The sequence below is a fragment of the Pongo pygmaeus genome, chromosome 16 (genome assembly GCF_028885625.2).
Source record: "Pongo pygmaeus isolate AG05252 chromosome 16, NHGRI_mPonPyg2-v2.0_pri, whole genome shotgun sequence".
Lineage (NCBI taxonomy): Eukaryota > Metazoa > Chordata > Mammalia > Primates > Hominidae > Pongo > Pongo pygmaeus.
Window position 1 is genome coordinate 79,105,842 of NC_072389.2, and position 13,069 is coordinate 79,118,910.

At 37.8% G+C, this 13,069-nt stretch overlaps 1 protein-coding gene across 5 annotated transcripts in view; it reads left to right on the forward strand.

Annotated features, from left to right (window-relative positions):
* REC114 (REC114 meiotic recombination protein) overlaps positions 1–13,069 on the forward strand; it is a 137,584-nt gene that overhangs the window by 113,531 nt on the left and 10,984 nt on the right. For 3 of the 5 annotated variants that reach the window (XM_054451573.1, XM_054451572.1, XM_054451575.1), the window contains one exon: positions 4,545–4,628. The exons of the other annotated variants lie outside the window; for them this stretch is intronic. In XM_054451573.1, coding sequence (XP_054307548.1) covers positions 4,545–4,628 — 84 coding nt within the window. The remainder of the gene's footprint in view (positions 1–4,544; positions 4,629–13,069) is intronic. 5 annotated transcript variants of the gene reach the window in all.

Sequence of the window (13,069 nt, forward strand, 5' to 3'; positions counted from 1 at the left end):
GAAGACAGGGTAGAAGCAACAGCCAGCCATTGCAGGGCACAGCACCTCCTGCTGCTAGACTCCATGCAGATTTGACAGCCGTTATTTCTACTCCATCCCTGTGCATCACCTGACACCACTGACAAGTTTCTCTGCTGGAAACTCTCAACCCTCTTAGCTTCCACATTACTCTGTCCTGGACATTCATTCCTGGTATTGGCTCTTGTTCTTTTGTCTGATGGTAAATTAGCATTTCCTAGAGTTCTCCACTCTTTCCCATCCCAACCAGTGCTATCAATTCTGAACCTCAATTTTTATGCCTCAGCACTTTCCTGGGTTATGACAGACTCTCATCAGTTAACAGTAACTTCCTTTGGCAGTGATTCTTGACCCGGTGGGGGAACAGTATCCAAAGCAGAAGCAGTATCCAGTAGCAGAAGCTCCCTGGGTGATTTTGACACATTTCCCCCTCCTCTTGGACAGACTCTGTGTCTTATATTTTAACCCCTAGCACGGTGGCCAGCTGTGGTAGGAGCTCAGTGACGTTAACTGCGTGTTTAATGGCAGTAAGCACGGCATGCTATGAGAACACAGAGCAGGTCACTTAATTGTGATAAAGTCAGGAAAAGCTACAGAGAAGCTATCAGTTGAGCCAAACTGAATTCTCTAGATGGATAAGCCTTAAAGAGATTCAAACAGGTGGATTTTCACAGCAAGGCAGATCAGTTATTGAAATTTATGTATGGCAAGTAGTTAGACACACAGGCTTCTTTACTAAATCTCAGCATTAGGAGGAAAGAACTTTCTGAATTTTGAACATTAGCATAAGTCAAATAAAAGTAAGATGTTCTATATCACTGGATAGGTAATAGATTTGTGGTCATCACTGGTCCCAAGAAATGATACTGGTCCTGGCATGAAATAGTCTAATTAATTTTTAAAAATAATTTCAATTTTCATTTTAGATTCAGGGGTACATGTGCAGGTTTGTTACCTGAATATATTGTGTGATGTTGAGGTTTGGGATACAAATGATCCTATCACCCAGGTAGTGAGCGTAGTACCCAATAGATAGTCTTTTAATTAATTGTAATAAAGAGTTTCATTTATTCACTCAATAAACTTATTGAAGCACCTTCTAGTGTTAAGCACTATAATAGGTGCTATATATATTCATTAGAGAGCAAAACGAACTTAGCCCCTTCCCTCATGGGGCTTATAGTCTAGTGAAAAAATAGACATTAAGGAAATCACTACAAACACACAGACACAATGATAAATGCTATGAGAGGAAGTGGAATGTTAAGTACAACAGAGTCACCTAGTTGAGAGACTAGGCAAGAAGTGAACAATGATCAGAGGTTAATTAGGCAAAAAAAATAGGGGGAAGAGGCAGAAGAGACATAGGAAACTCCATGGCAAAATGGTTTGAACAAATTGATGAAGAGCCATAAAGCAGCTCAACTAAGAGTTGCTGTTGAGGAGGAAGGGCACACCCCTTCTCAGGTCCTGCTTCTGCCTCTTCCTTGAGTTCATGCCATATTGTAGTGGGTATCCCCCCATCAACTCCAGCGACAGTGATCTCCTTGCAGGTTCCCAGACAGGCTATGCTGTTTCATGCCTTTTAAAAATTGTGGTAAAAAACATGCGACATGAAATGTACCCTCATTTTAAGTGTTCAGTACAGTATTGTTAACTATAAGCACAGTGTTGTCCAGCACAAATTTAAGCATTATGCATAACACAAGCATTAAGCATAACATTAAGCAATAATGTTGTCCAGCACAAATGTTTGCACAAATTTTCTCATACATGCATAAGAAGCTTACACAGCTCAAAAATCAGAGCAATGTAAAAAGGCATAGAAAAAGCTTTTATTCCCACCCCTGCCCCATCTGCACTGTTCACCTTCACTCCCTGCAGATAACATTTTTATTAGCCTCTTGTGTATTAGTGCTCCAGTTCTTTATGTAAAGAATATACATTATTATGTTCTCTCTTACTTATTAAAAAAGTAGCATATGATGGACATTGTTATGTAGCTTGCTTTTTTGCCTAACAATATGTGTTAGATTTCAGTTTATATAGAGCTGCACTGTCCAAGGTCAGTAGGAGTCATATGTGGCTGTGGAGCACTTGAAATGTGGCAGGTACAACTAAAAATGGAATTTTAAATTAAATTTAATTTAAATTTAGATTTAAAAAATGAAAACAGTGAACAATATTTTCCTATTAATCTCAACTTTATTGTTTTAGTAGGACTACATTTCACTTTAACCATTGAAAATCCAACATCCAAATTGAGATGTGGTATAAGTGTAAAACACACACTGGATTTCAAAGACAGTATTAAAAAAAATGCAAACTGTCTCATTAATGTTTTACATTGTTTACAATCTAGTCACCAATTTGTTCAATTTTTTTGATATAGTTGGTTAAATAAAATATTAAGACCAATTCTGCCAATTTATCTTTTTTTAAAAGTGATACTAGAGAACTTTAAATCACATATGTGGCTCAAATTCTATTTCTTTTTTTTTTTTTTTTTTTCAGACGGAGGCTCGCTCTTTCACCCAGGCCAGACTGCAGTGGTGCTATCTCGACTCACTGCAAGCTCTGCCTCCTGGGTTCACGCCATTCTCCTGCCTCAGCCTCCCGAGTAGCTGGGACTACAGGCGCCCGCCACCGCGCCTGGCTAATTTTTTGTATTTTCACTAGAGACGGGGTTTCACTGTGTTAGCCAGGATGGTCTCGATCTCCTGACCTCGTGATCCGCCCGCCTCGGCCTCCCAAAGTGCTGGGATTACAGGCGTGAGCCACCGCGCCCGGCTCAAATTCTATTTCTACTGGACAGTGCTGATATATAACATTTACTACTTTTTACACCTGTATAGTATTCCATTGTATAGAGTACCACAATTTACTTAACCAATCCACCTTTGATGCATACTTATTTCCAATCTTCTGTTAAAAAAAAAAAAAAAAAAAAGCAGAAATGCTTACTCTTCTCCATGCATCACTTCATACATGTGCAGGTTGATCTGTAAAATGAATTCCCAGCATTGGGATTGCTGGGTCCAAATGTAAATACATTTGTAATTTTGATATTGCCAAATTGCCCTCCATAAGCATTGTACCAATTTGCACTCCCACCAGCAATGTGTGTGAGTGCCAGTTTCCTCATATATTGCCACTTGAAACTACAATTTACTGTATTTTTGGATGTAATAATCAACATTTCTTTTTGCTAATTCTGAGAGGGTTTTAAGAAGAAATCATAAATGGTTTGTCTAACTTCTTTTTCCATTTGGAAAAAAAACCCTGCTATTGATAAAATGCTTAGAGGTAGCATTTCAAAACTGACTTTTTTTTTTTTTTTTTTAGACAGAATCTCGCTCTGTCCCCCAGGCTGGAGTGCAGTGGTGCAATCTTGGCTCACTGCACCTCCGCCTCCTGGGTTCACGCCATTCTCCTGCATCAGCCTCCCGAGTAGCTGGGACTACAGGCGCCTGCCACCACGCCCAGCTATATATATATATGTATATATATTTTTTCTTTTTTTAATGAAAGCATCAAAGAATTAACCCTCACTGTTTCCCAGGTTGTAGATTTCTATGAAAGTTGCAACTTTCACCATACTGAGTTTTAGGCAGAGGGATTTTGTGAGGGTTCAAATGGATAAGGGACTACATTTTCTTCTGTTTTTTTAAGAGTTGGGGATTTCTCAGATTACTCCAGCAGCCTTCCCTGGCTGTGGTGGACTAACATTTAAGGGTAGACCGGCAGTTTGCATGCAGTTTTTGCATATTGCCAGTTAATCTCCTGGATTGGTTTTACTGTGTGCTAAACATATTCTAACTCAATGGGTTGCTTAACTGAGGAAATCACTGACAACATAATTGGCGCTTAAGAGCTGCCATAATCATCAGATAGTTCATTCCACTGACTTTATTAGTAAATGGCAGAGAAAGTTTATCTTTTCACTTTATGGATCCAACTGTTGTGTCTCATTTGAGACTTGTGTGCCCTCTACTGCCCTCTTTGCCTTTTTTTTGTTTTTTCAGATGGAAATGAAGAAGTAAACATTCAGTATCCAAAAGCAAACTGCTTTAAATTTACCATTCATAGGAATCTGAAAATAAGATTCTTGTGAAGAGAAATCTTACTATGGAATTAGAGACGTGCCAGATAAGTTAATAAATCAGTATAATGGAACCCTTGATTTGGGGGAATATAAAATATTTTGGCAAATCCTAGAGGCATAGAAAGCCATTTTATATCAAATATGACTATGGACACTTAACTATCTTTAGTATTGTATTGATTTTCAACATAAAAAGATTAAGAAAAAAAGTTGTCTTATGTTCCTCATGCAGGAAAAGCACCAGGACATTGAGGACTTAGTATAAGGGTCATCCTTGGCAACTGGTTTTATTGAGTCATTGCTACTATGTTTGAGTTACACAATAAATAAATATACAACTTTCTAACAGGAAGTAGCTGCAGCCATAGCTATTCTTCATATTTTTGTTTTTGTTGCTAATTTTTGCCTAATTTTGTTTCAGGAAGGGTTTTCACTCATTGGTAGCAAGGACTGGTTGAAGATTGTAAGACGCGTGGATTGTCTGTTGTTTGGAACAACGATAAAGGCAAGATTTAAGCTAACGATCATACTCTTCTCATCTTCTATGTGTGTATGTTGGGGAGGTGTTTGGGGGCATCTATTGGTAGGTGACGGGTACTGGGAAGAATACAAATGTTTAAGAAAGGTTTGTACTATGAGCAAAACATGAAACAAGGACCGTAGAGAGGCAGAAGCCTCATTAGCAGGAGGACATTGCTAAGGAGTCAGGCTCTGATGGATTTATCAATATGCGTCTGATGGAGCTGTGCAGCCATTCTCTATCCCCCAAGCACAAATCGGAAGTGGAGTACATCATTTGTCTTGCTATTTGGATGTTTTAAAAGGTGTATATCTTCAAATGATTCAGTGAATATGTATTTTCATTTTTTCTCTTTTTAATATTAAAAAATTTCCCTTTTACTTGCTTTCTAGCTGTATTGTGTAAAGAATGATCCTCATCACAGAAACATTCATATTAATCACCTGGATCATTTTCCTTCAAAAATAACTATGAAAACCAATCTGTTAACATTCATGGAGTAGATAATATTGAAATTTAAGTGAAAGATACTAATTTTTGAGGGACTCAGACTCTGAGAGTTAGATGATTATCTAGTGGAGGGGTATTAACCTGGGGTACACAGACCCCAGAGTCTCCATAGAATTCAGGGGGTCCATGAACTTCCATGGATTTTCACTGACCTCTAATTGAAATTTATCATTTCCTTCCACTATGAAGGTAAGGCCAGCAGACCACAGTAGTTTTAGACCTTCTCACTAATGGAAATCACAGATACTTTCATATCACATTTCAGTTGTTTCTGACATCTCAAATGTTTATGCTCATCACTACCTCAAAATTAAGGTGTTTATTAGTCCTCCTACTAGATCTTTATTATCAAATACATTAATAAAGAAGCATATATATTAGTTCACAAATTAGCGCCTTAATATTGTAATAAACTAATTCGGTATAATTGGTTTCTTTGTAAACTTGTGCATTTTGTGTGATTAAAAACATTGTTCTGAGAAGGGGTCCACTGGCTTACCAGATTGCTGCAGGGATCCAGAGCGCACACTCCAAAATGTTCAAGAACCCGTTTTGTTTCCCATATAAGGAAAGTAACTTATGCCAATAGCCCAGGTTATGACTAGCTATCAGAGAACCAGGCTGCCCTTTGATCTTTGGACTTAGCTCCAGACCATATCATACTGAATGAATGTATAGAGCTCTGAAAAAGTTATACCATGCTGTATGTTTGATATTTGAGTTTTAAATTTTTCTAAATATACATTATTACTAAAATTTTAAACTAACTACAAAGAGCAAAATAAAAATCAACCATAATTTGACCACTCAAAAATAATTATTAATATTCTGAAGGTTTTACTAAGCATATATACTATATCAGTTAGGATTGTGTTCAGATGCATGTAAGAGAAAAATCAGCTATAATGGCCTAAAAAACCAGATTTCTTTTTTTTCACTTAAAAGGAAATCTAGGCTGGGCATGGTGGCTCATGCCTGTAATCCCAGCATTTTGGGAGGCCAAGACGGGTGGATCACCTTTAGTCAGGAGTTCAAGACCAGCCTGGACAACATGGTGAAACCCCTTCTTTACTAAAAATACAAAAATTAGCCAGGGGTGGTGGTAGGTGCCTGTAATCCCAGCTACTTGGGAAGCTGAGGCGAGAGAATTGCTTGAACCTAGGAGGCAGCGGTTGCAGTGAGACAAGATCACACCACTACATTCCAGCATGGGTGACACAGCAAGACTCCGTCTCAAAAAAAAAAGAAAAAAGAAATCTAGAAACAGGCCCTTGCTAGCATCCTCCAGCAACTCAACAGTGTCCAGGTTGGCATCTCGGTAATTCTCCTGGCCTCTCCCTCTTGGGTGCAGAATGGTTGCTGCAGCTCTACTGTATTTCCATAGAAGGAAGGTCAGCATCACCTGGCCCTTTTATAAGGAAAGCATCCACTTTCCTATATAGCTCTCCACCACCCACAACCCCCAGAAGATGCCTGCTTATGTGTCATGGACCAGTGTAATATGGCTGTCCCAAACTGCAAAGATTAGGAAAATGAGCGTTTGACGTTTCCAGCCCCTCTTGTGGATTGGTTTGTGCTAATTGAGTATCCACCATATAGATAATTTATAAAATGGGGATTATAGTACTTTGCATCCTGTTCTTTTTATCAGGAACATTATACCAAGTCATTAGATAGTCTCTGAAAGAAAACACCCATAATGGCTTGGTAGCATGTTATTGTTTGGATGCACTAGGGTTTAACTCATCACTAATTTTTCACTATTATAAAAATGTTCTGATTTTCATAAGGATTTATTTACAGGGTTCTTGAGATAGAAGTCCTAGAAGTATACACTTTTTTTAAAAAAAATAAATTTGCCCTCCCGATAGGTTGTCCCTGCTTCTACTGTACTGGCAATGTGTAAGAATGTTCATTTATCCAAATCCTCTCCAACATGGTGATACAATTTAAATTCAAAAACTAGTTTCTAATTTGACAGGCAGAAATGAGCATATTCCTTTAATTTGCATTTCTTGTTAAAACTGATGAGAATGGTAATGTAACATTTGTATTTCTTCTGTGAATCACCTGTCTACTTCTTTTGCCTAGTTTTTCTCTTCTTCAAACTATGTATAATTTGTGTAGCTATATAATTTTATATATTTGTGTACATACTGTATGCACAAACTTTTTAAACATTTAAAACTAGGAACCATTTGCCTGTTACTGTCAACGGTTTTTTTTGTTTGTTTTTTTTTGAGACGGAGTTTCGCTCTTGTTGCCTAGGCTGGAGTGCAATGGCGCAATCTCAGCTCACTGCAACCTCCTCCCGGGTTCAAGCGATTCTCCTGCCTCAGCCTCCTGACTAGCTGGGATTACAGGCATGTGCTACCACACCCAGCTAATTTTGTATTTTTAGGAGAGACAGGGTTTCTCCATGTTGGTCAGGCTGGTCTCAAACTCCCGACCTCAGGTGATCTGCCCGCCTCAGCCTCCCAAAGTGCTGGGATTACAGGTGTGAGCCACCACATCTAGCTGTAAATGGTATTCTTTATCCCAAATATATTTTCAGCCAGTTATTATTGGATTTTTTTCTGAATTAGTTTAAATTTAACCTCCTTACTAAACTTTTATTAACTGTTTATTTTTTTTAATTTCTAGGAAAGTGTTTTTATAACTTACAGACAATTGTATTTCTTTCCAATGATTTATATTTTTTATTACTTTCCCCAGCTTACCGAATTGTCTAGATCTCCCAGAATGCTGTAATCATAGGGTTATAGTATCTTTGACGTCTTCCTGACTTGCATGGGAAGTAGTGTTTAGACATTAACTCCATCTCTGGCTGTTAACTGGCTTTTTTTTTTTTTTTTGAGAAGAGTCTAATTCTGTCACCCAGGCTGGAGCACAGTGTTGTGATCTCTGCTCACTGCAGCCTCAACCTTCAGGGCTCAAGCAATCCTCCCGCCCCATCCTCCTGAGTAGTTAGGACCACAGGAGTGTGCCACCACGCCTAGCTAATGGTCGGATATTCTTTATCATGTAAGGGAGATTCTCTTTCAATTATAGTTTATTTAATACCTTTATCAGGATTACATATCATTTTATCAAATGCTTTTTGACAAGTATTAAGATCATGGGTTTTTTCCTCCTTTGATCTATTGACCTGATGTAATATGTTGACATTGAACCAACAGATTCTTCTTTTGCCCTACCTGGCAAATAGTATCTCTGGTGCTTCTTGGCTTGGATAACTTTTAGTTTTCAAGTATTTTGCCAAAACACTATTATTTAATTGACAAATGGAAGAAGTAAAATTTTCATTCCTTTTATAGCAATTTAATATAAATTTTGTGAGTAGTAAACATTATATTTCTTTTCTCTCTGAACTGAAATAAGTAGGTTGAATAAATTCTGCCTACTTATAAGGTAGGCTTCCCTTTTTCCAGCAATTCTGATCAAATAGGGGGCTAACAATAGACATATAATTCCTTATCTTAAGGGCACTTTGGCTCAAAGAAGGAAACCAAACAACCACTGTCCTCTTTACTTCTCACTCCCAGTAACTCACTGAGGAGTTTTTAAAATGATTTCGTCTAGCCAAGGCTTTGAGTATTACCTTTTAGTTTCAAAGCAAAGAATCAAATAAAATGCTGAAGTACCTTCTCTGGTTAAGACCTTTTTCTGTACTTCCACATTTTCTATAGTAAAGAAATTCACAATTAGTGGTGGGGAAAACTGCTTCGGTTGGGGTCTTAGTGGTAATGGAAAATTTTGTACCAATCTGGGTGATGAATCTAAAACCAGCGGGAAAACCCACTGGGTTTTTAGGAGGCCTCTAGTGTCTCCTTGGCTCTCTATGTCGTGTTAACTGGGCTCCACATCTTCCAGGGCATGACGATGCCTTGGAACACCTACTGTGGAGCCTGTGGTCTAAGCATCTCTGTATGGAGATGCTATTCATACCTGTGAGCCAGCACTTAGTAGGCCTAATCCCTTTGTGAGTACATGGAGATAAGTGAAAAGAGATAAGCACTTATCCTTAAATTTGCTTCCTTGAGTCTGTATTAGTTGTTATAACTTGAAATTAAGTGTTCTGAAGGAGGGTAGGTGCAACTTTACATGTAAGCCACCACTTCACCACTTCAGATACAGTAATTATGAGCCCATCTTCTTAGGTGATAGAAACTAGAGACTGTATATTTGGCGAAGTTCGTGATTGTTGGTATACTTGAGAACTTTTCACTTCACAGCAAGAAGCTCTTTCTGACTTTTAATTATGGCATAACAATAAATCTCATCAAGACTTTCAATCTTTAGCAGTCCCTCTGGTTAACCCAGTGGAAAGTTTTCCATTATGGTAACCTATGGCATTGAGGATATAGGATGGAGATACAACTAATTTTCAGATTTTTCCTGATGTACCTGGGTTTTATCTTGGATCCACATGCATTGAAGTGGTATTTCTGGCTTTAGATGATAAGCTCAAATTCTAAAATTTTTACAGAAGCAAACATGGAACAAGACTTCAGTTAGGCTATTAGACATGTAACCTACTCTGTTGCTTTTTTGGAATTATACTCCAAAAAAAACCCTAGCTATCCAAACTGATTATTATATACATTCACATATATAACTGGTCTCAGGTTTTTGCCCTGCTTGTATGCTTAGTGTCTGCTTGTGCATACAGCTTTTTAAAGCTAGCTATGAAGTACAGTTGCTGATGTCACTGTCAGAAGGTTAATCGCAGAATCCTAATAGCTAATATAAGGGTACTTCATATAGATGTCTTCATATAGAGTCTGTTGGAAACAGCTAAATAACTGTAAACAAGAAATCAGTTTAATTTCACAAAAGAAGATTCATAGTAGTATTATAGACTGAATGTATAGGTTTCTTATCAGTTCTTTTCCCTTCCTCAGGGAAGGTTAGCTTTCAATGACTCTTGATAATTTGGGGATTATCCATCCAAGAGGAAAATGGCTAAGGGCATGAATAGGTAATACACTAAAAGAAAAAATACAAATGACCAATAAGCATAAGAAAGATAGTCAACCTCACTTGTAATCAAAGAAATGAAATTTTTAAAAAACTGTGTTAACCTAGTATGTTGACAAAAATTTAAAAACAGAATCCTTAGTGTTGGAGGGAAATGGGCACATAGATTCTTGGTGGGAGTAAATCAGCCCTGTCTTGCCACAGGGGAGTTAGGCATTATGTACCAAAATATGAATTACACACATCCTTTGACCCAGCAAGTCTGCTTTTAGGCATGTATACACAAAGATGTATGTATAAGAGTGCTTGTTAAAGCTTTGTGGTTTATAATAGGAACAAAGGCTGGAAATAACCTAAATGTTCATCCATAGGGGGCCAGTTAAATAAAGGAATACTCTTCAGCCATTCAAAGTAATGAGGCTTCTATTACTTCTATTTTTATATATTTGATGTTAAATTAAAAATTATGTTATAGAACAGCAATGTATTTTATATACACACATACAATATATAACCTATAAAAATATATTTATCAGTGAACTCATTTTCGATAAAAGTGCCAAGAACATACCCTGAGGGAAAAGACAGTCTCTTCAATAAAGAGTTCTGGGAAATTGCTGAGGCTGGAGAATCGCTTGAACCCGGGAAGTAGAGGTTGCGGTGAGCCAAGATTGTGTCATTGGACTCCAGCCTGGGCAACAAGAGCAAAACTGTCTCAGGAGAAAAAAAAAAAAAAGAGTTCTGGGAAACTGGTATCTATGTGCAGAAGAATGAAACAAGACTCCTATCTTTCACCATATACAAAAATCAAATAAAAATGGATTAAATACTTAAATCGAACACCTCAAACTATGAAAACTACTATAAGAAAACATTGAGGAAACTCTCCAGGACATTGATCTGGGCAAAAATTTCTTGAGTAATACCCCACAAGTGTAGACAACCAAAGCAAAAATGGACAAAGGGGATCACTTTAAGTTAAAAAGCTTCTGCACAGCAAAGTAAAGAGACAACCCACAGAAGGGGAGAAAATATTTACAAACTACCCATATAACAAGGGATTAATAACCAGAATGTATAAGGAGCTCAGACAACTCAATAGGGAAAAAAAATCTAATAATCTGATTAAAAAATGGGCAAAAGATTTGAATAGACATTTCTCAAAAAGCAAATGGCAAACAGGTATATGAAAAGGTGATCAACATCACTGATCATCAGAGAAATGCAAATCACAACTACAATGAGATATCATCTCACTCCAGTTAAAATGGCTTTTATCCAAAAGACAGGCAATAACAAATGCAGGAGAGGATGTGGTGAAAAGGGGACCCTCTTAAATGGTTGGTGGGAATGTAAATTAGTACAATCATTATGGAGAACAGTTTGGACGTTCCTCAAAAAACTAAAAATAGAGCTACCATATGATCCAGCAATACTACTGCTGGATATATACCCAAAAGAAAGGAAATCAATATTATCAGGATATCTGCACCCCCATGTTTGTTGCAGCACTATTCACTATAGCCAAGATATGGAAGCAACCTAAGTGTTCATCAGCAGATAAATGGACAAAGAAAATGTGGTACTTATACACAAGGGAGTACTATTCAGCCATAAAATAGCCATACGCAGAATGGGTATAACTGGCTAGCCATACGCAGAAATACAAAAATTAATTCAAGATGGATTAAAGACTTAAATGTAAAACCAAACACTATAAAAATGCTGGAAGACAACCTAGGCAGTACCATCCAGGACACAGGCACAGCCAAAGATTTCGTGACAAAGATGCCAAAAGCAATTGCAACAAAAGCAAAATAGGATCTAATTAAACCAAAGAGCTATGCACAGCAAAAGAAACTATCAACAAAGTAAACACAAAACCTATAGAATAGGAGAACATTTTTGCAAACTATGCATATGACAAAGGTCTAATATCCAGCACCTACAAGGAACTTAAATTTACAAGAAAAAAACAACTCCATGAGAAAGTGGGAAAAGGACATGAATAGACACTTTTTTTTTCTTTTTTCTTTTTTGAGATGGAGTCTTGCCATTGCCAGGCTGGAGTGCGGTGGCATGCTCTAGGCTCACTGCAACCTCCACCTCCCGGGTTCAAGTGATTCTTCTGCCTCAGCCTCCCGAATAGCTGGGACTACAGGCATGCGCCACCATGCCCAGCTAATTTTTGTGTTTTTACTAGAGACAGGGTTTCACCATGTTGGCCAGGATGGCCTCGATCTCTTGACCTTGTGATCCTCCTGCCTCGGCCTCCCAAAGAGCTGGGATTATAGGCATGAGTCACTGTGCCCAGTCTGAATAGATACTTTTTAAAAGTAAGACATACATGCAGCCAACAACTATATGAAAAAAAGCTCAGTATTACTGATCATTAGAGACATGCAAATCAAAACCAGTGAGATACCATCTCATACCATTCAGAATGACTATTACTAAAAAGTAAAAAAATAACAGATGCTGGCGGGTTGTGCTTATATACTGTTGGTGGGAGTGTAAATTAGGTCAGCCATTGTGGAAGACAGTGTGGCAATTCCTCAAAGACCTAAAACACCATCTGACCCAGCAATCCCGTTACTTGGTATATAATCAAAGGAATATAAATCACTCTGTAATATTGACACATGTACATGCATGTTCTTTGTGGCACTATTCACAATAGCAAAGACATGGAATCAACCTAAGTGCCCATCAATGATAGACTAGAAAAAGAAAATGTACATACACACTATGGAGTACTATGCAGCCATAAAAACATGAAATATTTTTTGCAGGGACATGGATGGAGCTGGAGGCCATTATCCCTAGCAAACTAACACAGGAACAGAAAACCAAATACCACAAGTTCTCACTTATAAGTGGGAGCTAAATGATGAGAACACATGAATACATAGAGGGGAGCAACACACACCGGGGCC